Below are 27,456 nucleotides of genomic sequence, written 5' to 3'. Positions count from 1 at the left end.
ATGAAGAGGGTGGACGGGAATCTCGTAAAAGTCCGACTCCTTTCTCCTGACGTTTAACAGCGTGGAACTTTCTGACCATGTTAAGGCAGGTTCCGTTCGTTTAAGCGTGCGGCCTTATGTTCCCACCCAATGTGCTGTTTCAAATGCCAGCGCTTTGTGCATACTACTCTTGGGGGTCCTGGAGAAGTTACTTGTGGCAATGCAACCCTCGAAGATTTCCCTTGTTCATCTCCGTTGAAGTGTGTGAGCTGTTGCGAAACTCACCCTGTCTTGAGTCGGGACTGCAGCGTGTATCTGGAAAAAAACGGAAGATACAATAGTTTAAGACAGTGAACTCGTACCGTATCGTGAGACCAAAAGATGTATAAAGCTATGCTGCCCCCAACGTAGAGTATTTGCAATGGAACGACGATTGTTCAAAATGGCTCTGAGCAACATGGGACTTAACTTCTGAGGTCGTCAGGCCCCTAGAGCTCATAACTACTTAAACCTAACTAACCTAAGTACATTACACACACTCATGCCCGAGGCGGGATACGAACCTGCGACGATTGTCATGAAGTGAATTATGCATTGTTTGTCTCGTCTGCTAGGCCATTTCTTTTTGTACTGCATCCACATTACGAGAGCTGTAATGAGGAATACATCGAAAACTGGAACATTTTTCTGATTTGGAACAATGTAGCCCGCCGCTGTGGCCGAGCGGTTCTAGGCGCTTTAGTTCGGAACAGCGCTGGTTCGCAGGTTCGAATCCTGCCTCGGGGCATGGATGTGTGTGATGTCTTTAGGTTAAGTTAGGCTTAAGTAGTTCTAAGCCTAGGGGACTGATGACCTGAGATGTTAAGTCCCATAGTGCTTAGAGCCATTTGAACCTCTCTCTCTCTCTCTCTCTCTCTCTCTCTCTCTCTCTCTCTCTCTCTCTCTCCCCCCCTCTCTCTCTCTCTCTCTCTCCCTCCACATTTTTTTTTTCTGAAAGCATGTTGGTTTTATTCAGGTTTCCATTACACCATATTATTTCCCACTCTTTTCGCTACAAAACCCTATTTTTCAACATAATCTCCGTTCAGCGCGACGGCCTTACGCCAGCTTACTGGGAGGCCCCGTTTGCCCGCATGATACCACTGTTTTGGTTGACGTCGGAGCCAATGTCTTGCTGCATCAATAATTTCCCCATCATCCATGTTCTACTTCCCGCAGAGTGCATCCGTCATTGAGCTAAACAGACGTCTGAAGGCAAGGAACCCATCGGACACACACCTTCCAAGAGTATTCTCAAAGTATGAAACAAAGGGAACTTGAGAAGACGGCCGTAGCTGAAGATCGAGCAGAAAACGGGCATAAAACGTGCTTTGTGCATACTACTCTTGGGTGTCGTGGAGAAGCTACTTCTGACAAATGCGGCAAGGCCACCCTCGAAGATGTCCCTTGTTCATTTCCGTTGAAGTGAGTTTGAAAAACGAGAGTTTTTCTCAAACATCATAGCACTGGGATTCTGTTGTGAAAGAATCGATCGAAATTACAATAAACAGCAACAATTTTAACAGAGACCAGGGATACACACTTAGTAAGGCATGGGGAGTGCTTTGGACGTTTAGCGATAGCAAATATGTAGAGTCGATGCTACAAGGGACGCGGAGTAGCAATTTCAAACGCGGCACCGGTCCGCTCAGTCCCGCTACGGGAAGGAACCGCTACGAGCTGCCCAATTTGCGTTCCGCGCATGCCCCGCTTCGACGCTCTGTTGATGACGATGGCGGAGACAGTTATCAAAAGCTCGAGTGTTTTATTCGAAACGACGAGCCGTGTAATCCGGGAAGATTTTACTGAAGCATACCATCGCGAAAGACTCCGAGGACACACATTTGAGTACCCCAACTGGTGGGCGAATGTGTCAGCACTACTAGCAGAAACATCCAGTTGTGCAGCGTGGTGTTTCATTGTGATCAGTCAGTCGCCTCGGATGAGTGTGTTCGCAAGTTCCAACATTGCAGGAATCACAGCGGTGTGCGGCCGGCCGGTACACTGGAGATCGGACAAGGTCGCGCAAACGCGACCTTGTTCCGATGGTGACAGACACTTTGCCCGACGATTCACCGCGCTTTTGTTCACTGCCAGGTCTCCGTAGACATTCTGCAAGCGCCTGTGGATATCTGCGATGCTCTGGTTTCCGCTAAAAGAAACTCAGTGACAGTTCTCTGCCTGGAACGTACCTCAGCTGCAGACGCCATTTTGAGGGCTACATACAGCGGCGCCACCTACCGGAGCTTCGTGAAATTTTAGGCGTTGAAGTGGTAATATTTCACGATGTCCCACAACAAATATTTTCAATCGAAACTGGCCGAGAAAAAAGATGTGTTGCATTCCTTACGGAACGCCCCTCGTCTAATCGCTGCAGGGAATCAGAGTTTTACGATGACCAGTGTCCCCGCGGACGGCGCGAGCGGTACCCCTCGGCAGGTTCGGGACGGCTGTGTCGGCCGTTGGCGTCGCTGGTGTAACGGCGTGGGCTGCGCGGCGCCGCCCCGCGCCGCCAGATAACGCTAATTAATAGCTGGCATTAATTAATGCTGCCGCCCGGCGCCAGATCTCATCAGCGCGCGTTATTATTAATTGATGTGCTATACCAAACAAGACGGCACGCTACCTGCGAACCGCCTCCGGGACCTATCGCCCTCCTCTGGCCGGAGGACCTATCATCTTTTTTTCCTATACGATATCGTCCTCCGTGAGAGCTGATAAATTTGCCCAACAGTCGGCGTTATAAAACTCCACTTCATTTCCTACAAATAATCATGAAAGAACTAGCATGTAGGATATATGCGACAAGCGAAATACCCTGAGGCTTCGAGAATAACGTGATAATCCCAACGCCAAAACACAGGCGCTGTCGAATGTTAGTATTATCGAAGCATCAGTTACTAAGTAATTTTTGCAATATACTAATACGAACAGTGTGCAGAAAGATGACGAGATTGGCAGAAGTCGGCCTGCTGGAGGACTAGGTTCTGGAGAATGAAAGACCAAGCGAGGGAGTACTCACCCTGCGACGTATCTTGTAAGACCAGCTTGAGGAGCTCAAATAAATGAATAAATGCCTCAAGCATTCCACGATACGAAGTCCCAGATCGAAGTCAAGAAAAAGCAGCACTTTGGAACTCACAAGCGACTGTTTCTGCTGATTTCATGCGATTATTTACAGCCATCCTTCGCAATGCTCGGTGGTCCCTGTCATTCAGTACATGAGTTGTGGCTGTTCGTAGTTTAGCTTTGTGGTTGTGCTTCGCGTTTCCAGTTCACAGTTGCATCATCAACAGTCGACTTCGGCAGGCTTAGGAGGGTTGAAATGAACCTGGCGGGTTTGTTATTCATTTGACAGTCAATGATTAATCCACTTTCTAAGTCACAGCTATCTTGGCCGACCGAATCTGCTGTTACTGCTTCTCTGCTATCGAACACAATACTCCCTGCCTTCTTTTACACTGGCGGGTCCTCCGATCGTGACTTCTAGTGGTCAATTCCGCATCATATAGGGGTGTCCGGACACTTTTGATTTTATAGTGTACGTACTTACTAGACACTCATTGAACCTCGCACCTTCTCAGCGCAACTTTCCCGTGTCTAAAGGTCTCCTCGTCGATGGGACATTAAATCTTGATCTTCCTTTCCTTTCTCTAGTGGGATTCTGTCTACAAACTACTGCACCATCTCCATCGCAATTTTTGGTACTTTAAGGTCAGCTTTTCCCATGTAGCGTCCTGCGAAGTTGACAGCTTCGTGGAAGTCAACAGCTAGTAAGACTGACGGCTGTGTCAGTCATAACTGACTTCGTGTGACAATTTGTACAGGGTTGGCATTATTAGCCCCATCTAATGGAAGTATGTTGAACAGTAAGCCCCGGGCTTCACGAGTTTAGACCGATCTCGTCCTTAGGCATGGGTAGCCACTGCTGTTGGATTTCTTTAACTGTGGCGGTATGCTAATGTCCTGACAGTAGTTGTTTGCCACTAGAAGGGTACAAGACTTGGATATCCAGCGTATGTCGCAATTCGGCTGTCGTGCTAGACTTTCAACGCTGTTGATGATTTCGTAAAACATGCTATTCACAGCCGTATGGAAATCTGTAGTTGCGCCCATATATCTCCGATTTATAATGTAAAAAACAAAAAAAAAAAAAAAAAACATTCATATGTTCGTTATCGGTCGGGACTGTCGTGCTGCACAACAATTTGCAAGCTTATAGAGATATGACATTAGATCCACCGCCATTTTGTAATCATATTTCTGGCGTAAAAATATGACTCCGCTGCTGTTATACAGTGTGTGTATTCCTGCACAAGACATTAAACGAAGTGCCGTAGTGATTTCTTAACACGCTGTGCTTGCAATCCATCCAGATTTAGGATGTCACTGGCTACCCAGTGTATGTCACAACGGTTCCTTCGATAAGGCTACAGCTGATTTGCTATCTTTTCTTTCTCCAGCAGAGCTCATGCTTTGATGATCTCAATACGGAACTTCCTTCCTCTTTACCTAGAAACGACCTAGCAGTGCGAATATAAAATGAATGACCCTTTGGATGTGTGATCTGGAGAAAGCCCTTGGATCTGGACATAAAATCGGAAACGCATTCAAAAATACACAGCGTTTGTGATATTTTGATAATGCAGATTTGGAGTAAAATTCTTGTACAATTTTGCTCTATTTCTGGTTCGCCAGAAGTAGTAGATATGCCCGGTTATGTTCTTCTTCTTGATTCTTTTCTTTCGCTGTGACTCCTGTTCCCTTTTTGTGGCCCATTATGCCTTTCTTCGATTTTGCACAGTACACTCTGAATTTGCCAACGTTATTTCGGAGTATATCTTTCGCTTTTGTGGTAGTCATTAAATTATGATTAAAGGTTTTCGGAGTCATTCTATTCTGGTTTTGTCCGTAACAGTCAGTCATTTTTTTAAATATCTTGTCTGTAATCGATTGCATGTTTCTATGGAAATCTCCAGTTTTTCCTCTTTTTGTCGGTGTCCCGTCTATCTTCTTACTTCAACAGTCATAAGATATGCGTTCAGAAATGTCATTTTCCATGCCTAGTTCTCTTTACTTGTGCAAGACCGGGCATTCCGAACTATAGAGCGCCCTCCCCTCTTCCCCATAGCTCCACGGTTTCACAACTTTGCGCGTACTTTCCCTCTCCTCGGTCTCTTATCTTATATGTATTCTGTGTTCACCTGAATGCTAGTTAAGTCTTCTTGGACCTGCCTGTCTTTATCGATCCCCTAGCACATAATATCGGTACGCATGGGACAGTATGCGTTACCTAATGTGTTCCTAAACGCCGCACATAAAAACCTGATTCTTCCGGGCCTCATACCTCGGGTTCTATTTATGTTAGAAAGGGAGGGTCAAGTGGTTTTGATAGCCCTTGGACTAGGAACCATTTGTATGCCGAACAGAAGGATCGTCTTAATGTCACTACCTTACCGTACAGGTTCAAAGAATGAATATTACACACATGCTCCGTCTTCGGCAAATGGAACAAATCTTTTGGTTTTTTGTGCATTTGATGTGTTCTATGGTGGGCCTTAAGGGACTTATGGAGGCACCATTAGTTTATGGGCGATTCCTTGGAAAACCCTAAAAAGTGTTTTTTTACCATTTTTTCGTACCAAAATCGAGCCGCGGAATCGAGGGAGTCTATGCTCAGCAAATGCTCGAAATTTTTACTATATTTTCCTAAGATTCCGATCTCGAACAGCCTTCGAACTTTTTGATGTCTTTACGCATTTACAAGATATAGGGTGCCGCCCGCCTCCACTTCTGTGATGGTGTCAGACTTTCTGTCTTGACGGAAGGCCGCGACATTCATGTGCACGACTTGATGTACTCTGAGCAGAGCTGGTAGATGTTATCCCTGTGAGCAGTCTACGAAGGAATCATGGGTGAACTGGCCATCGTCTCCCGCAAACTTTGTGGATTCGCATTGAGCGCGGATGCGGTCAACCGCTAAAGGCCATTTCACACCGACATTCGCATCACTTCAGCTCACTTACCGTCAAAACATTCTGCATTGCATTTCAAATGGCGGAATGCACACTGGCCGCCACGTCACGTCGCCGTCGTTTCACTGGAAGTAAGTGTGACCGCTGACTTCATCCGTCCGTCGTCGAACACTTGACTCCCAAGCGCATTTCCTCCGTGCGCGGATCTCCATGTTACGTTTCGTCGTGGTTGATATCATTTGTTCGCTGCCCGTTATATTTTGTGATTATTATAAATTGTTTCGTTACGTTATTTCTTTTGTTAAATTTTATAATTTTACAATAATTGGCGAAAGACTAATTGAAGCCGTGAAGCAGCAGTCAGAATTGTATGACATGATGAACGTACTAAATTACTTTCCATCTTCTACATTTATAAAGCGGATTTTTATACATACTGGTACCATATTTAATATTTTACAATGAAATGGATCACAATATGGCTGGAACTTCAGGTGAAAAAAATACTATGGGTAGAATGAAATTGGTTAATAAGTGGAATTTGTTTGCATGTTGTCAGGCATTTGTAATGTTTCGTTAAGAAGTGGACTGAAACCATTACACACTGCAACAGTTTCAAAGTATACATCAAGTAATGCCTTAGAGTTCTTTGTTTAAATGTGTGTTTGTAGCAGGCTTATGTATTGTTAAGTAGCCCCCTTGATTGTCTGTGAAATAGTTTTGCAAGCATCAGTGGTCAATATTTATGTAGTTTCACTAGCTAACCCCAGTACAAATAATGCACGTGAACTATTAAGAGCCAAATACAAGATGTAAAGAAAGGCTATGAATCTTGAAGGGAATGGTGTTGAGGGAGATATGACTACTGCACAAAGATTTTCGCTAGGCTGGCAACTAAACTTAACGTTAAGCAAACCAATTTTTCACGGTATATGATGGCAGCTCGTAACACTGTGTTCCTTTTCGTAATTCTGGATGCAATTTGACGTAACAAATAAGAAAAACTGGTGCTTCGACGTTCTAAAATACTTATGAAATACAGACTCCTCTTCTTCGATATACTTGTATAGTGTGCGAATTTCCCCTTCTGTACCACGTAATGACATTTTTCGAACCCAAACCTATTTTGCGTTGTTTAGCACTTCCGTCTTCCTTCTCTAATTTGCACGCCATCCCTGCAAGCTGCAAACCGTTTTGAGTCGAAAAGTGCAATTTTCACACAGATTTGGACTCCAGCATCGACGTATCTAAGCCATCCGTTGTGTATGTGCTCTTCGCGCATAAAAAAGGTTGAAAATCATGTTACGAAGATCGCAATTCCCGCGAAAAGAAGTTGAGGACAGCCGTAGGAATTGAGATCACGTGACTTGATATGACGTGACTTGAGATGAGGTGCTGTGACGTGACGGACAGAGTGAATACATGTTGACGTGACGGTGTTGCGGACAGTGTGAATTGCCCTTAACGCGCCTGGGGTGCCCGGCCGGCCTCGTGACGTCGCGGCTGCTCAGCCGACACGCCGCCGTCTGCGTGCCGAGTGCTCAACTGTGCGTTCCACGGCGGAACTGCTACATGAATAGAGTGCTAGATAATTGTTCACTTTGCTGTTCAGAAGTAAGTTATTGACACGTTTCTAGCTATACTCATCATCAGAAATATCTACCAAGAAAGAATGCAAGGCACATCACTTATAATAAATTTTACGAAAGGTGTTGCATAAAGCACAGTAGGAAACATACTAAAAAGAACAACATAGTCTTCATACACAACATGGAATCAAATGGCTCTGAGCACTATGGGACTCAACTGCTGAGGTCATTAGTCCCCTAGAACTTAGAACTAGTTAAACCTAACTAACCTGAGGAGATCACAAACATCCATGCCCGAGGCAGGATTCGAACCTGCGACCGTAGCGGTCTTGCGGTTCCAGACTGCAGCGCCTTTAACCGCACGGCCACTTCGGCCGGCTTCTTTTTCTCAAGAAATTTCAAGAACGACATTTTTCTCCATTTTTGTCGCATGCTGTAATTGTGAGCGATGTGCTTTTCAAAGAAGTGGACGTATTTTAACATATGACTTTTCGGGGTTTCCCGACGGATCTGTTGCAAATACAGTTCTCAAGTTTGCCGCCGGATTGTATTGTGTAAATCCCACAGTATTTCATGGCTGCAGCTGTTCGGCATCTTCAGGAGGTGTTACTTGCTGCTGTCATTGCAAGACGCGAGTGATAATAGTGCGGCGCCATCGAAATTTGTCAAGCCAGGAGCAGGCAGTACTTGTGTGCGGGAAGAAGCTCGCAGTTAAGAGGAAAGCGGCGCTGCCACTGCTCCCTGCTGGGAGTGCAGAAGGGTCCTCCGCGCGTACCTGGACATGGGGCGTCGCATCTTTTGTAAAAAAGGAGGAAATTTTGTCCCCAGTGTCATTTTCTGGGACTGTGTTGTTAAGAAGGCAAACAACCTTATCAACACGTGTGGTTGCAGGTTTTCAGTTAGTCATTAAATCAAAACAGGGAAAACAAGAACTTCCGATTCATGACTCGATGCAACGCACTGCTGAGATGTAATTCAGCTTTTAATCACAGGAGTGTCCGGCTGCACAGTCCCTGCCCACAGCGAGCGCACTGAAGGCCTTTGTGCGGTTCCCATCCAGCAGGGGGCAGCAGGAGCGCCGCTTTGCTCCAACTGCTGCTGCTGCTGCTTCGCACTTGAATTCCTCTTCTTGAGGATGTTGAGGGCGAGTTTGTTGTCGTTAGACATTTACTCCACTTAGATGGGTTGAGGTATGCTGGGACGTTTGGGAATAACTGGGACGGTTGTGCGTGTTTGGGTACGTGTGATTGCCCGTCAGAGACAGGCGGTAGGTCACGTGAATTGACAAGTATGCATCGGCTAGGGGCCTTTACTTGACTAGCCCTGTCGACGCCTGGGACTGTCAGTCAGCGACTGACAGAGCGGATATTTGATGATGATGATGATGATGATGATGGGTGTCGGGCGCAGTGAGGAGGAGAGTCTTCTAAGTCCTCCTGGCGTCAGGGTACCTCTTCTTGTCCTTCTTCTTCTTGTTGTGGTGTGTGTCTGCTTGTGACACTTTAGGATGTGTCACATCCTCCAACTGCGAGCCCGCGCACGTGTATTGCCTGCTCCGGGCCTGATAAATTTCGACGCCGTCTCGCCATTATCTTCATTCGTGTCTTGCAGCAGTAACAGCAGCAACTACTACCACCTGAAGAAGTCGAGCAGTTGCACCGATGAAGTATTGTGGGGTTTACGCAATACGATCCGGCGGCAAACCCGAGAAGCGTATTTGCATATTATATTTTAACTTATTTTCTAATTCACGTACTAAGATATTACATTTGAGAGTCGATGTATTACATCGATCAACAATTTATGCTGGATATACACGATGTAAACAGTTTTTGTTCAGTCCATAAAATACAGCTCGACATATGAACTAATATTCTGCAACGCTGCTTATGTGCGACACCGATTTATGTAGATAATACTTTTTCACACAGTTCTTACTAGGAGACAGAAATACTTCTGAAATCTATCGATAGTTGTAAGGTCCTCGTATTTGTATTCTCTGACTGACAATTCAAAATTCCCCACGCATATTGTACATGTGACAGTTCGTTGAGTGAGAGTACACAGTGTGTTTCGTAGTAAGTGTTGCAAGATTTGTTTTCTTAGTGCTTCTGGCTGGATGTGACAATAAAATAACGTGGTAATACTTTTTTTGTCATGCACATTTATATTTTAGACGAGGACGCATGACGACTGCGTTGTGCACAATAATGCATGGTACGCAATTTTTAAATTAATGATGACCGACAGTGTAGCCACATATGATGTTTGTGTAATGGTACGTCCAATGTAGTTACATTATATGTGTTTAGCTGTGTTTTTGCTAGTGTGTGTTGCTATGTTTTCAGACACACCTCGGAATGGGAAACGCCTGAAACTGGTAGTGTGTACAATAAAGAATTTTATACACAGTCTGGTGTAAAAATTTCGTTCTTCAAATGAAGTCATGCGCATCACCCATCAGTATCGAAACTTAACTGATAGCATGACGGCGTTAGAAAGCTCAATTGATATCACTTGCCGCCAGGCGGTGTGCATTTATAGGACAGCGGCGCTGTATTTTGGACACAGAAATAGTTTAACAACCTTGTGTTCAAAATGTAACTAATAAAATAAAAAAACTGTAAACTTGAAAATATAAAACACAAAATACATACAACATTACGCACAGTTTGTAGGATAAAACATCTTTACAAAAAATTGTTGACAGGAGCTGCCGGCAGACGGCAAGTCTGAGTTGAAAATCACCTAATGTGCACAGCATTCGTAATAAATGATAAAATACGAATTAATCGTAATGCACTATTCATATAAAAATCAAAATGTAATGTAAACCAGTTAATCTGAGTCACAAAATATACCCACAAAACATGGCAGTGAAGAGGCACATTTAGGATAAGAATGCAGAGGTATCTCAAGTGCGTGGGAGTGCTGCCTCGATTAAATATTAAGTACTTGATAAATTTGTAATAAATAATCATTGGTACAGAGGTCTGTATGTGCATTACAGTTATTTCAGTCAGTCCGTACAAAAAAGGGACTATGCGTAAAACAATGCCCGCGCGGATTAGCAGCGCGGTCTAGGCGTCTCGTCACGGTCCGTGCGGCTCACCCCGGCGGGGGTTAGAGTCCTCTCTCAGGCATGGGTGTGTGTGTGTGTGTGTGTGTGTGTGTGTGTGTGTGTGTGTGTGTGTGTGTGTGTTGTCCGTAGCGTAAGTTAGTGTAAGTAGTGTGTAGGCTTAGGGACCGTTGACCTCAGCAGTTTGGTCTCTCTCTCCCATAAGACCTTACCACAAATTAAATAAATTACAAAACAATGACAGAATAACAGAGAACTAATAGCATTAAAACATTCTTAAGAAAAACCTGGTATTAGAAGCTAATGGCATGAAGTACTTAGCCTTAGGATACACGATAAAAATATTTTACCAAAAGGACAGGAGGGAGTGAACAAAAAATTTGTGTTTTGTCTCACATAGCGGTATTAGGATCCGCAGACACAATTGACATGTATGACAAAGAAGTTAATAGCACTGTGGCAATAGTAAGGCTAACATAGTTGAACACTGAGCGAAGAATTTTCCCGAAGATAACTTCCTTCTTTTTTACTTTTTTTAACCACCTTCTTAGAAAATGCATACTTCTTTATAAGAAGAATAAAACTTTAATGGAAAAGACAAAACCTGACATTTTAGTACTGAACTTCGGTTAAGCAGAAAGTACCTCTGCATAAAACACAAGTGCTTGAACCAAAAGCCGGCTGAGCCGGACAAAATACGTGACGTTATTAACAAAAACATAGATAGGAATCAAAATATTCATTTTACTTAGTTAAAAGTTCATGTAATTATCATCCATGACATAAGAGAATTATTGTGAAACGTATGCTTGTTGTAGGCAGTCACATTGCAACAGAACTTATTTGTTCTGTTACCATTTGGCTGTAGGTGAAATGTTAGTCATTTATTACAGCTTTTTGGACTGTCTGGTAATAGCGAGAATCGACCACATAGCTTCTTTTGTTTTATTTCATATTTTCTGAGGCCATTTCAATTTTTGCCGATGTGATAATATCGTTGAAGTTACTAGCCACTATAGGCTATATGTTTTATTTTCTGCACTGACCCAGGAGTGCCGGCCGGGGTGGCTCAAATGGGTTCAAATGGCTCTGAGCACTATGGGACTCAACTGCTGAGGTCATTAGTCCCCTAGAACTTAGAACTAGTTAAACCTAACTAACCTAAGGACATCACAAATATCCATGCCCGAGGCAGGATTCGAACCTGCGACCGTAGCGGTCTTGCGGTTCCAGACTGCAGCGCCTTTAACCGCACGGCCACTTCGGCCGGCAGGCCGGGGTGGCCGAGCGGTTCTAGGCGCTACAGTCTGGAACCGCGCGACCGCTACGGTCGCAGGTTCGAATCCTGCCTCGGGCATGGATGTGTGTGATGTCCTTAGGTTAGTTAGGTTTAAGTAGTTCTAAGTTCTAGGGGACTAATGACCTCAGATGTTAAGTCCCATAGCGCTCAGAGCCATTTGAACCATTTTTTGACCCAGGAGTCACGTAATAGATTATCTACGTGATACACACTAGCAAGATACCCATTGTCAGACTTACAATCCTTGCCCTTCATTTTCCGCAACCAGTATTTTTCCCTGTGAATATCATTAAACAGAAGTTAAAAAAATCAATATGTAAATAAAAAATGTGCGGCCAATAAATTGGGTGTATTAGTACAGACATATCTGACAAGACGCAAATCAGTTTTTTTACATACACAAACGACTACCAGAGATGAAGGAAAAAAAGGGAGGATTGGTAGAATTGACCAAGGTTTGAATCCGAAGTTTGTAGACTGTTAGTCAGGCAGTATTCCACTTAGCCACAAATACACATACTAAAACATGGCATTAAATGCATACGAGTCGATGTAGATGTGATTTTTCAAAATCTGGTCGAAAATGTGAAAGCGTCTTATTGATTTGACAGAGGAAAGAAATTAGCAGGCAAAGCTTTCAATCAAATTTTCATGGAGAAGCGTCCATAACTATGTTACGGAAACACCAGTCCACAAGCTTAATGCATTTTGTCGAGGTCAGTTGACCACAAGCCCGTTCTGCTCCTCCCCGATTGTCACGGTACTCAACAAGAAGCTTGACGTCACACCATGTCCTCATGCTGAGATTTTTCCCCATCGCATCTAACAAACTGCACCGGCTTGATAAGTAGTTTATGAACCGTTTTAAAGACCAATATAACCTTGCTTGCACTTTATTGATGTGGCCAAACCCGGGTGCTCTACCAGTAAAGTACGTCATTGCAAAGTCAGCGAATGTAGCCTGCAGAGGGCTAACGCGGCTTAAAAGGTACAGGCACCTACTCCCTTCAATACACAGATTTTCACTGACTTATACTGTATAGACATTGCCCATACCATCATAGAAAATCCAGCATCTGAAGTGCTGATGCTCCTGCTCCAAAAAGCTCTTCTGGAAATTCAGTAGGCTTAACCTCATCCGACACAACTGATTTAGAATGTCTCCCACCTACTACAACTGTAGCTGTCACTTCATCTTGAAGCACAAATGATTCAGCACCTCTCCTAATCATTAGGCCTAGAGCTTGTGTAGACCTAAATGTATGCCAGATAGTCACCCAACTTTTTCGAGCATTTTGAAGAAAATTTATACTTTTTCCTCTTGCACTGTCAAGAAAATAAAAAGCCGGAAAAGGAATGCTGAGCAAATTGGAATACTAACTTCAACAACCATTAGACAGATGTTAATAGGAAAAAATTTGGGACTCGAAAAAGAAGCTGCTGAAGAACTCAGGAAAGGGCTAAAGTAGAAAAACAAGAGAAGTTGGACAAACATCCAAAAAAGATCCGGTAACGGGCATTTCAAATGACAGACAGACAGCATTGTTTGTGGAGAATTTTTTGAAGAAAAATATATCCAGCGTGAAATTGTGAGGTCTCGGCACATGAACTTCTTGCACACATTGAGGATTCACTGTATTGCTATTGTGACTACCGTAAAATTGAAAAATAATGTGTTGAGCTAAGTTGCATCGTGTGAAAGGAACAAAATATCATTTCCATAAGGGAACTTACTGTTATGTTTTAAGTTTATACTTTAATTTTTTTATCATATTGTACTTTTCGTATATAAACAGATTACATTTGTTTGTGAGCCACAAAAGTCTCTTTTTATTTTAAAAAAATCAGGTATTTTGTTGTGCTGCCCATACTGCCCGACACTTCAACATCCGAATTGTTAGCCGTAGAAAATATTTTCTTGCTGTGTGTTGTTTTAATTAGAAATATTTCTTTCACCATTCACTCAAAAACAAATGTTGAAAACGAGGTTTCGTGCTGTTGTACCTCATTACAAAACAATAACAAAAGCTTTCCCAATTTTGATTGAAGTGTCCCATACTAGCCGCCTTTCCCCTATAAGAACCTCAGTTACTTGTTTTATGTGGTATTCCAGTGGTCTAGAGCGCTTGCAGATAATTAGCAGCAGCACAAGTTAACTTTCCAATTTTACTTACTTTAACAGCGTTGCTTATTAGTTCATGCTTGCTAAACCGCTTCCGTTAAATTTCATTTTTAATATTGTAGTGACGACTTTTCGTATATTTTTGCAGCTAGCTTTCCATCGCAGATTTGAAAACATGATCCCTCTATACACCTTACATGAAAACCATTAACATGCGTAATTGGAGGGTACTGGAAGCCTAATTAGCTAAGCTCGTGCTACAGTTTAGTATATATTCCTGTCCTTTATCAATAGACACAGTAATAATTGTACTTACGTATTAGATTGCGGAGCGGCGGTTTAACACACACTCCGAAACGCATTGCACTTTGGCATTTTTCATGTTAACAGAGTGTAGGTAGAAGTGAAAGAAATGAGAAGTGACAAAAAAGCATTTATGAATCGACTAGTAATCGAGCCTCAGGCCTTTGGATTTGTGGCCTTTGTACCTACTATTTTTTTTAACTTACTCGGTTGTTGTCGTCGTCGTCGTCGTCGTCGTCGTCGTCTTCAGTCCTGAGACTGGTCTGATGCAGCTTTCCATGCTACTCTATCCTATGCAGGCTGCTTCATCTCCCATTATCCCATTACGTGCTGCAGCCTTACTCGGTAACCTTCGTAAATTATGTATAAAAGTGCCAAATGCAGCACTGAGCCATTGTACAACCTAGCGAGACGTCTGTTACTTCGTGAAATTGATCACTACCCTCAGTGCAATTCATAAGATACGATAGGCGAACGTTTAATGTTATGTCATTTATTTTAACAAATAGTATCAGAAAGACATATTTTCGATAGATTTTTAATGCGCCGGCGGCTAGAAATTTTTTGGTTTCACGCAAATTTTAAGATAAAAACTACTAAGTACGACCCTTTCACCTTTAGAACCGTGTAATCAGATGTGGCGTGTGGCTTGTCTATTTATATAGTTACAGCACATGAGTAACGGCAGTCTGTAGTCAGACACTGTTAGTAACGAAAGTAGCTAGTAACGAGTAGTCTGTAACGAGTGTGTACCTCGACAGCTGCGAACACAAGTTTAAAATGTAAGTGGTTACTTTCACAGGCTCACTCGTGAGAACCGAGTCTCAGCACAGGATAAATTCGCTAGGAGGGCTCCGGTATACTCACTTGCCACAATTTGCTTTCTTGTAATCTTTGGACCTTTAATAGACTTTGCAGCTCTTACCTGGCAGTTGATTCGTCGTTTCACCCATGTCACCTTGCACAGTCACAGTTCCAAGTCCTCTCTTTGGTGTCTAAGTAACCAAAACACAGTAAAAACGAAATTACTGTTACTTAAGTAATTACAGAAGCGGCCATGAAAAAATCCAGGCACTGAAAAGTGCCTATTACATGTTTAGCTGTCGGTTGTTTGTTGTGAAAAACAGTGGACCAGTAGATACTGATTCCATAAAAAGATACAATTTCTGAAATTCAGTGGTTATTGATTTTTTTTCGTCCGAAGCTTATTGCAAATAATTAAAGAGTATTTCTTACGAGAAACATTTTGCTTATTTATAAAACATCATGTGTGGTAATTTTGGAAATACAAATTAATAAGTCACTACATTTTGGTAATTATTGATTGAAAAATGTATTTTGACTCTTTTGTAACATCCTGGAACCACTGCTTTTTCTTTAGTTATTAACGTAGATTCGTGTTAGTGAACAATGCTCTTTCATTATTTGTAGTAATATTAAGACGCAAAAGCATTAATAATTGATTATTGTATGGCCATGCAAACAAACATGACATGAAAGTTGTCAGAGGACATACTCTCTCTCTCTCTCTCTCTCTCTCTCTCTCTCTCTAGCGGTGTGCAGCAGCTTGGTAGTGGGACAGCGCTTAGTACCTGTAATGACTGGTGTTGTGCTGTCGGCAGGTGTTCATCCGCGAGCTGGTGTCGAACGCGAGCGACGCCCTGGAGAAGCTGCGCTACCGCAGCCTGGCGGCGGGCGCCGCGGAGCAGGCGGCGGCCGCTGGACCGCTCGAGATCCACATCGCCACCGACAAGCAGGCGCGCACCATCACTATACAGGTGAGGCGGGCGCTGCCGCTCACTTCTTACGAAGATACTAGGCACAGCAGAGCAAAACGCGGCTTAAAGTACGATTCTAGTAGTTCCCAAAACCAGTAGTACTTTATATTTATCCAAATGTCATCGCGAATCAATCCGTCACACATACATCTCGCTGGCATTGGGACCACCATTGCCGTGCACTATCTAGAAACAAAGAGTCTTACATACTGCAGACTAAACTTAGCTACTAGTAAAACGGTATTTAGATTCTATCGGTGAGTTAGCTACCGTAAGGACTCGAGGAAATTTACATTGAAATTAATTCAATGTAGACTCGTGTTGTGGTGTTCAATTCGATGACTGGTTTGATGCAGTTCTCCACGATAGTCTATCCCGTGTGAGCCTCATCTTCCTCACGTAACTACTGCTACATACATCCTTTTCGACGTATTCATTGTATTCAAACCGTGGTCTCGCTCTGCACATTTTGCTATTCCTCACCACCTCCCACCCATGCCATAGTTCCCTCCATTACGAAATCAACTTATCCTTGAAACCTCAGGATTTTTCATAAAACTTATCCCTTCGTTTAGCCCAACTGTGCCGTAAATCTCATTTTTCCAAATTCAGTTCAGTAGGGCCTACCTCTTTGTTACTTCATGATGTTTTTGGAAAGAAGGCGGTCTATGTTTACAACCACGCGTGTTATTTCACCTGATCACCTGCTAGACACTTTATGTGAACTGACAAGGGCTGAAACAGGTGCCCGCGTCGCACAATGCATTATACTTTAATTAAAATATCTTCGTGATTGACGTTTCAGTGATTAGCTTTAAACTCGCCAGCGAGTCCTCTGACGTCATCTCCGAGCTCGCCATCTCCGTATGCTTGCAGACTCGACTTGAGTCTCCGCCACTGCCGCCCACTGGTCAAGTGGGTCTGTTGTCGGGTACGAGTGGAGTCGAATCGCTCAGAAAGGAGAGCGAATACACCAGTTCGCAGATGTAATCGCGAAATCGCGGCGTTCCCACTACATACGAACCTTTTGAAGTATCAGAAGATATGACATGAGGATTAAATGGAGTCTCTAAATAGTGATGAATTATTAAAATGAACTTACAACAGTGTTCAAAAAAGTTAGTGATGTGAATGATAAGCTACACAACTCGCTGTTAGTCTATAAATGCAAGTTGCCATCAAATGAATACAGAAATAGCCCCATTTTTGGTCGCAGCGATGGAACAGGGACATTTCTCTGCGCTGAGTTTTCGTTAGATGCAGCACATATGCTTCCTCGTAGTGGAAGTGGAGTAAACAAGAATGTAACCATTTTGTTCACATTAGACAAAATATATGCCCGTATGTTCATCGTTTGAAGTGCGGACTATACCACGAAATGTGTTCCAGACATCACTTCTCTTCTAATACAATACATTTGCAATTTTCCACACCGCATCAATTAATTTTCAATAAGCCACAACTAACCTTATACTCTTGCATGTCTCAGTAAGGGAGAGCTAGTCGACGAGTATGAAGCGACATGAGTGCCACAGTTCTCAGGCTCGTCATAGCCGTGGAACTACAGCGGGAACGAAGGAAGCTCGTTAGCGCTGTTGTATCAGCGGCGCCTTGATTTGTAAAGTATGCAGCCTGCAACATAGGCTCTCCAGCTCCGTTTCGCAGCTCTTTCTCGGATTCCGCCCTCTCGCTGTTTTGCCTGTTCTGCGTGTGGGAGTACTAGTGGTCAAACCTTTTTGCTCAAGAGCCAATACTGGCACTGTGGGGGGGGGGGGGGCACCTCGAGCCGCATATCTACCGATCTGATTCTTAATTGGTAACCTACATAAATTAGTGTGATCTGTTATTATCTACATTAATTAGTATGTTATGAGCCTCCCCAGTAGACAAGCCGTGGTAAGGGCGCGCGATATGTTTGCTGCTGGCTCCCAGGTACTGATAGAAATCAGCACCATTCGAAAAACTTTTTGTCGACTGTTCTCTGTTTCAGATTACTGTCAACATCAGCGACTCTAGCTGTGTCACTGTAATTGCCTGACGAAGTTTTACTGTGTTGTTTGTGTGAGCGAATGATTAATTGATTAATAAAAGTAATTGCACTTTTAAATGCTTTACACAATATTGGACACGATCAGGAATGCTTACTAAATGTTGTGAATGTCATTTTTCTTCTACTCATCGTGTTGTATGCAACAACCTTAATTAATTTCATTTACCTTGTTATAAATAAGTGCCGCATTTGAAGATGGTCATCTCTATAATTTGCATTCACGAATCCGTGTTAGTACCATTTGCTGTTTGTACCATAGTAGCTGATCGGTACGAGGACACACGTCGCTGCACCGTCAGTACTGGAAGACAAACAATAAAACATTACCCTTCTAAGATGCTCTAAAACAGCAGTAAGCGCGCTACTTACACCTCTGCCCCTGAGGTGAGTAACTTTACGTGGCTCATGTCCGAATTCACTAACCCCAGTTAAAAGTTAAGCGCGTATAAACATACTACTGTATTGTATTTTATTTTTTCTGAGCAGAAAAATATCTCTCTTAAGAAGCGCTCAATGTTGATCGACTTTTTTTTGGATTCGCCTGTTGGTTACATTATAAAATACGGCTGAGAACCGCGACCCACACGAGTACTTGATTCGTGCTGCATGTGGCGCGCAGGCTGCAGTTCGACGACCACTGGACTAGAGGCGTGCCAGGCGTAGCTGTCTGTCGCATGAGCAAGCGGTGTCTAGTGTACGAGCCAGACAGAAGCTGAGCTCTCCACCACTGACATCAACCAATCACAAAGTTGTTTTAATCGAAGTATAGCGCCCTGCTTGTTCTCTCCCACGCATCGTGATCGTAGCTACAACAGCTGTTACACTGCCAGCATGTAGTTCTCTCAGTGGCGCAAACGCCAAACTCGACTGTCCTATGTGGCGCCGCACATTGTACGCCTCCGCGTTCGCCGTCGTCTTAGCTGTGAGCAAGACCTAAAAATAGTGGGATTCGATGTGCGACCCAGGTGACAGCTGCAGACCCAGTTAATAACATTTTCTGCCATGCGTATCTCGACGGACTGTTTTATAATGGAATCCCAAAAAGAAGTAGCACTAACTAAATTGTAATTTTATCTTATTCCATTGTATGCCCGGTGTTCAGCAGTAGCAAAGGCAAGTGCATCGTTGACATTTTACGCAACGTTCTTCCACGGAGCGTGTGGTCTGGTTTACCGACCTAACAGATTGGGAAGGAATTTAAATGCTCCAACCTTCTGCAATAATAAATCATACTTCATCGATGCAAGACGCTGTGCATTCTTATAGGGTGGGCGGACAACTACGTTAACTTTAATTCCGCAGGATCCTGCGTATCTTGAACGAGCTCTTGCCAACAAAAGGGAGGAAAGCTGTAGAATTTGCTGGCATATTATCCTCCTTGTCGTAGTGCTGGTTTTTTATTTTAACTGATAGCGCCAGCTTGATCTGCTGGGCGTAGTATCTATTTTCTTTTTAATGAACACAGCCGTGAGATGAGTGATATCCTTTGGCAAACTCACGCAATCGCGAATTGTGTGCCCTGTGTGCAACTGTCTTAAGGAAACTCATGGTTGGAGACGACTGACGACAACTCGAAGATTGCAAATTTAAATTCACGTGAGGGTCGTTAGTTAAGTTACTGTGAGAGCCATCATTCGTCCGTCTACCTAGAACACCCAAGAACGGCAGGAAACATTGTATTCTGTTCCCATCTGGTAGAGTGGAAGTTTTTATGAGTGTAGTTGACACGATGAAAAAACTCAGTTTTTCTTTCTGTGGGGTCACAGTACAAAAAACGTATCAACATACCTCCAAAATACAGTTCGTTTAAGGCCTGCTGATTTCCGGGCTCTCTCCTCAAACTCCCACATAAAAAATATTGGCCACTAAGGGTGAAAGAGGGTTTCTCACGGCGATTCCCTCTGTCTGTTCAAGAAAGTCCCTATTAAACATAAAATAGATTCAAACAAGAGCTCGCCAGAGTTAAGCTACGATGTTCTCCTGATATTTATTGCCGATCATCGTCAGTGAGAGTGCAACACGGACAACTTGTAAGAAGTGAGGCCTTATGAAAGTTAATTAAGCGATCTGTTTTTCTTGAATGAAGTGCTCGAAATGATTTAGATATCCACGTCCAGCCATCCTAATTTAATCTATTCGTGGTTTTCCTAATTCAAAAAATCAAATGGCACCAAGCACTATGGGACTCAATCTGAGGTCATCAGTCCCCTAGACTTGGAACTACTTAAACCTAACTAACCCAAGGACATCACACCATGCCCGAGGCAGGATTCGAACCTGCAACCGGAGCAGCAGCGCGGTTCCGGACTGAAGCGCCTAGAACCGCTCGGTCACAGCGGCCGGCCTTTCCCTAATTCTTTTCAGACAAATACTAGGCTACCTTTCATCATCGTCCAAACTAAGCTAAATCTGTCTCTAATGACCTAGATGCCGATGGAAAGTTGCCTTTCAACCATCCTCTTTTTGTCCCTGCAATGTGCTCCATGTGTTGTGCAGCGAAAGATACCAATAGTTATGAAGATTTATTGCAAAGTTTCTCAAATGGCTTACGAACATTGACACTGAACTGTACCAGTTCGATGTGTCGAATATATTACACGATATGTGTTTCTTTTGTAAGTTGACAGTTATTTCGAGTTGAGACGGTGCTCTCTAAATTTTCGTATCGTTTGCTAACGATCTGATGTATTGATAAATACTTGATAGAACAGCTCCAATCATCTCCGTATCATATTTTTGTCTTTGCTACCCCAAGAATTTTTGTTTTCAACTGCTGCTCCCAGTGGCAAGCTAACTGTCCCTTTATGCTGCAGCGCACATCCGTGTAACTTGGACCATCCTCTGGTACACGTTTTCCATAGATTTCTCTCCTCAACTATCCTTTGTTATTCCTTTTCATTTCGTGTTTCACTGTCTTAATTTTGAACATCGTATTGGAAATGCTTACTGTTCCCTCTTCTTCGCATTTCCTGTAACTCACCTTCAACTTCTGTGCAGTTCATGCTCCAGATGTGCATTTTCAGACAACTCTTCCTCACTTCTGTATTGTAACATCCCACCTATGTACAAAGTTTGTAACGGTTTCGTCAAGTAGTTTGAGGACACATAAACAACATCCCTATATAAAAAAGCTGTCTGTACTGATAGACTCACATGCACGAGTTCCTCCGACATTGCGCTCCTTCTGGTAACACGTTGGTGTACTGTTAAAGGAGTAAGGGAATAGGTTACTTGGCCGGCAAGTAAATACCAAATTCGTATGATAGAAACAGAATATATTGTTGAGGACCTAAGTCCTATATTAAATTGTCACAAGTATCATGTTTCGATGAAAGCGATATGTGCCTAGCCACCAGAATCCAAGCAGCCTTCTCGGGAGCCACCAATTAAGAGTAATCGTCTTTCCAACGTACTCTCTACAAAATAAACTCACATGAGCAAACATGGCTACCGTATTCGCCCTTGAATTGTGCTGCTTTGCTAAAGATTGCATAGAAATCAACCCAAAGGTCCGGTTTCTATGCTGACTTCACCAATGAATGGAAATTTTCGACTGCATATTTTCTAGCCTAGTACACAATAATTTATTGTTGCACTAAACTTACACTATTTGGTTATGTGACTGCCGGTAATTCTCGTAGGTGTGGATAGGGAAATGAAACTATCACTGCCATGGCACAGTGTCAGTATTCGACTCTGCTACAGTGTTGTTCTTGGCGATGCATTCATCGCCTGCGCTAATCTACTTCAGATACCTTCTTTGCCTGGTCAGCCTATGTAACCTTGCTCCCTACATAGGACAGTTCTCGCGAATTCTGTATTGCTGTGCCTCCTCCATGTAGCTGGTGCCCTTACTTTTCATCACTCTCTCGTTGTTCTTTTTATTGTTAACCCATGCCTTGTCTTGCGCGAACTCTTTGGGAAACGCGAGAACTGAGAATTTTCCCGTGTTCTTGAGAACTGGAATCAAGGGTTCGAATACCACTTTGGGAATAGGAATTCCAGTTTTATATTGCTAATGGGCTCGCTTCGACAGAGCTATGTACGAGAACGGGGGCTTTCGAACACCGCTGACAGCATAGCTAAAGCGTAAACTGCCCCTAGCATCCGGGCTTTACGCGCAGAGTTCTCTGTTATCGGGTGTGTATTCGATACCTATTAGTTCTCGAGAAGAGAATTCTGGATTCATTGAAGTTCTCGGTTCTGTCAGTGACTTACACTGTTGATTCCGTCCAACAAGTTTTCATCTTCGTTCCGGCAGACAAGTTAGCATCTGTCTCTGTCCCTTTGCACTTTCTGTCATCAGCGTCGTTGTTTCATTGACAACAATGCCAATAACCTGCAATTTGATTTACACAGTTCTTAACACTAATACATTTTTCTTGGCCTTCGGCTTTATTATTCCCATATGATTTTATAGAAACTATATATTATTCATCTGCTCCCATTTTCTGTCGCCGTATCTTTAACGATTGGAAGATTTTATTTTACATTAAAATGTAGATATTATTCCGCTTATATTTATTTATCAGAGTCCAGAAAAACACTGTAAGATAATATAAAAAACTAGAAATGAATTTTAATGATTGAGATAATTTCTCACTTTTTGCGTTCAATGTTCAGCAGTCGGAACGCCATGGGACAGTCATTCGTTGCAAAAAAAAAAAAAAAAAAAAAGGCGTTCTTTTTCACGGGTTTCGTTTAGATTACTGCAAACCAGAGTGCTGCCTCGCGCCACTGCACCAAGTTCATCATCACTTCTTCAAGTTTATCAGCCCTGTTCTCTATCTGTCGAAGGTCTTGCAAGTTCCCTATTGGAGATGGCAGCGTGATAGTGGATCCTCTGTTTCTGTCAGTAATCCTCCAAGGGACTTCGTTCTCTGCAGCACAGTTCGGTGGGCTCCTGCGGAAGTTGGAACTGGTGCTGTTGTCAGGAGGAAGCTTTCTCTTGATTTAAAGCATGATGGATAAGAGTGAGTTCCAAACAATGGACGCGGTGAATCTGTTTATTGGTTCTTCTTTTCAGCCTCTGCTGCTACCTTTCTTAGATCTGGAGTTGCTACTCCCACGAGTGGAAAGATTTTGCCGGCCTCTGTGGCTTAGCAGTTCTAGGCGCTTCAGTCCGGAACCGCACTGCTGCTATGGTCACAGTTTCGAATCCTGCCTCGAGCGTGAACGTTTGTGATGTTCTTAGGTTATTTAGGTTTAAGTAGTCTAGGGGACTTACGACCTCAGATGTTTAAGTCCCATAGTGCTTAGAGCCATTTGAACATTTTTGGAAAGATTTTGTTGACTGCAGTTGGTCTCCAGTCAACAAAATCTTTACAAAATGCTTCAAATGGCTCTAAGCACAATTAGGATTTGCAGAGTTCCTCTATACTGGAGTGGCATACAGTGTAGCAAAGGAACACAGAGGACAGGTTGATGAGCAGAGGACCCGGTACTACGCTCCCCATGTGGTTTGTCAGTTTACGGACGAGATTGTTCCTGGTTCATATCTTCTATCTGATGTCTGTACAGTTGTCAGTTGTCACAAATTCGTTGAACATTAATGGGATCATCGTGATTCGTTACATTTAGCCGTCCATTCATCGTAAAATATGATTTCGTCCACTGCCTGCATCGACGGTTGTGCCGGAGTCTAAGTTTCGATGGCGGAGTCATTGACATCCGGAACTGCTCGAACACTGCCGGCGGACGTGCTGTTCTCGACTGACGCGATAGCGCCACGGATGTCTCCGAGAGATGCGGGGACGTGTGCTAGAGAGCTTGCTGTCCTTCCTCGCGGTACTGTCGTGTCGTAGCTTCTTAACATGCTTCACTTCTAGATGACCACTGGCTTCACGATTACTGTGGTGGCTTGTTGCCTACGTCTTGCAGCGATTCATGTAGAAACGGACATGATGCATTTGAGCTTCGCGGTGCGCCAACGATTTGTTCTGTCCACTTTTATAAAGTCAAATAAAAAAAATATGAAATAAAACACGTACCACGAATGAATTATAGAATGGGAAGGAAATCATTAGCCGTGATGTGACGTACATATACGGAAATATAATTGATTAAGATTTCAGAAAAATTGAATGATTATTCAAGAGCAGAGGTTCTCAAAATGAGCCCTTATGCAAAAGTTATTCTGCTTCGTATTGATTGATAGAGTTGTTGTATGTCCTCCTGGTGGATATCGTGCCAAATCTGTCCAGTTGAAACGTTAAATCGTCAAAATCCCGAGCTGGTTGGAGGGCACTGCCCACAATGCTCCAAACGATCTCATTTGTAGAGAGATCCTTGCTAGCCAAGGTAGGATTTGGAAAACGCGAAGACAAGAAGCAGTAGAAACTCTCACTGTGTGGGGGCAGACATAATCTTGCTGAAACGTAAGCCCAGGTTGGATTACCGTGAAGGGCCACAGAACGGGGCGTAGAATATTATCGACGTATCGCTGTGTTGTAAGGGAGCCGCGGATGGCAGCCAGAGAGGTCTACTATGTAAAGGAACAGCACCCCAAACCATCACTCCTGGTTGTCGAGCCGTATGGCCGGCGACAGTCAAGTTGGTGTCCCACCGCTGTCCGAGGCGTCTCCACACACGTCTTCGCTGGTCATTAGGGATCATGTCGATGCGGAACTCATCTACTCCAGTCAATTAGATTCCAGACCGAAGACTTACCTGGAGACGCCCCGGACAGCGGTGGGACACCAACCAGACTATCGTCCGCCATACGGCCCGACAGGCAGGAGCGATGGTCTGGGGTGCTATTTCCTTTCATAGGAAAAGCCCTGCGGTTGTCATTCGGGGCACTCTTACATCAACAGCGATACGTCGACATATTTTACGCCCCGTTTTGTTGCCCTTTATGGTACACTATTCTGGGCTTACATTTCAGCAAGATAACGTCTTTCCACTGCTTGTTTTCGTGCTGGCTAACGAGATCGCCGGACTGTCCCCAGTTGAGAACTTAGGAAGCATTATGGGCAGGACCCTCTAACCAACTCGGAATTTTTACGATCCATCGTGCCAGTTGGACAGAATTTGGCACGATAACCCTCAGAAGGATATCCAAGAATTATATCAATTAATGTCAAGCCAAATAAGTACTTGCATAAGGTCCAGAGGAGGACGAACGCGTTATTGACTTGCTCCATTTCAGAAGCTATGTCTCGTGAATAAATCGTCCAATTTTTCCGGAATTGTGGTCATTTGCTTGTCTGTTCACGTAGATCACACCTACCGATTTCGGCCGCGTTCGGATCATTCCTTCGTGGTGCGTCGTTTTATTATTTTATTATTTTTTTCGGGGTGTGGGACCAAACAGCAAGGTCATCGATCCCATAGGATTAGGGAAGGATGGGGAAGAAAGGTGGCCGTGCCATTTCAAAGGAACCATCCCGGCATTTGCCTCAAGCGATTTAAGAAAATCACGGGAAACCTAAATCAGGGTGGCCGGACACGGGTTTGAACCGTCGTCCTCCCGAATGCGAGTCCAGAGTCTTAACCACTGCGCCACCTCCCTCGGCTTTTTTAAAGTGTATATGAGGCATAGTAGTCTTGATTTGCTGTGGGAGGCCAATCATTTATTAACCAAGCTAGTAACCAGCGTGCTTATCAGCCACGAACGCCGATTTAAGAGCCAAGCGATACATCCCGGCGCTTGGGGCGCAGAGCTGAGAGTGGCGCCAGACGTGACATGACTGTAAGATTTCTATACACGATGTAGAACGATTAGTAGCGGCTCCTGGGGCGCCAAGCTGTGGGGGTTGGAGGGGTTCGAAAAGGCAGGATTTGTATACAGTGGGTTCACTGTTAGTATCGAAAAATGACGTAGGTGAAAGTGTAGAAGGGATAGGGCGGGATGGGTGAAGTTTCCTATTATATTGGTCTATTTTTGTCGTCATCTTCCTTTTTCTCACACGCTGTCCGTGTTGTCGTTACTTTACTCGCTATGTCCTCTGCACTTGTGTCACCGTTGGAAGTAGCAAAACTCGTCTGCCAGTTTTAGTGTGTCATTCCCGAATCGACTTCCCAGTGCATCCACCTGCTTTCATTTGACTACAGTACGTGAGCATTGTTTTGTGATACACTCGTATGTTACATGAAAACACAGGGAGGAGCAGCGGAGGCAGGTGGCAGAGAGAAGCCAGGCGGACCGAGGGGGGGCACCTCTGGTTGCACCGTCGTTTTTAAAAGCGCGTGCTGGCGGAGGACTGCACCAGTGCGTGACAGCGGCCGGCGGATCAATAGCGGGCGATCAGCGTGCGCCAAGCCGCGCAGAGCCGCGCCAAGCCAGGCCGAGCAGTACAGCGCGGGCCGTGGGCGCGTGCCCAGTCGTGTGAAGTTAGCACCCCTTTTTCAAGAAATATACATTTTTTTCACAGTTCTTGATAGATATAGCATAGTTCTAGAGTTCTTTGTACAAACTTTCAATAGTTCTGCAGAATTTAGAGACGAAAACAATACTCGAAAAAATTTTCGTATCGAAAACATTTTTTGTCAATTTTCGCAAAAATTAAACTTGTACAACAGTTCTGAGGACAGTTCTGAACAGAACCCCAAGAGCTCTATCGAAAATCCCAACAACATTTTTCTATGTTGACAATAGTTTATGAGATAAATTGATTTAATGTGGGACACACTTTGTCTACGGAAAAAATAAATATATTCGTACAACAGCTCTTATGACAGTTCTGGACACAACGTGAAGAGTTCTATCGAAAATCCTAGTAGAATTTTTTTGTGCAGGTAATAGTTTAAGAGGTAATTGCAACTTAATTAAGAATTCCAAAAGAGCTCCTACTGTGAAGTTGGCACCCTCCTTTTCAGAAATATATATTTTTTTCAGAGTTCTTGATAGATAAGTCATAGTTCTAGAGTTCTCTGTACAAAATTTCAATGGTTCTGCAGAATTTATCGAAGAAAACAACAATACTCTAAAAATTTTCGTATCGAAAACATTCTTTGGCAATTTCCGCAAAATGTAAATAAGTACAACAGTTCTTAGTACAGTTCTGAACAGAGCTCCAAGAGTTCTTTCGAAAACCCAAGTAACATTTTTTTGTGCAGCTAATAGTTTACGAGCTAATTGCAATTTAAGGAGAAAATCTTTACACTTACTGTGAAGTTGGCACCCTTTTTTTCAGAAATGTATACTTTTTTCAGAGTTCTTGATAGATATGGCATAGTTCTAGAGTTCTTTGTACAAAATTTGAATAGTTCTGCAGAATTTAACGAAGAAAACAACAATA

General features: G+C 43.4%; 1 protein-coding gene across 1 annotated transcript in view; it reads left to right on the top strand.

Annotated features, from left to right (window-relative positions):
* The window catches only part of LOC126412152 (heat shock protein 75 kDa, mitochondrial), a 383,507-nt gene that overhangs the window by 177,089 nt on the left and 178,962 nt on the right, over positions 1-27,456 (top strand). The window contains exon 4 of the mRNA XM_050081610.1: positions 16,009-16,164. Within this exon, the coding sequence (XP_049937567.1) occupies positions 16,009-16,164 (156 nt within the window). The remainder of the gene's footprint in view (positions 1-16,008; positions 16,165-27,456) is intronic.

This window comes from Schistocerca serialis, chromosome 7, assembly GCF_023864345.2.
Source record: "Schistocerca serialis cubense isolate TAMUIC-IGC-003099 chromosome 7, iqSchSeri2.2, whole genome shotgun sequence".
Classification (NCBI taxonomy): Eukaryota; Metazoa; Arthropoda; class Insecta; order Orthoptera; family Acrididae; genus Schistocerca; species Schistocerca serialis.
This window is presented reverse-complemented; position numbering and strand designations above follow the sequence as displayed.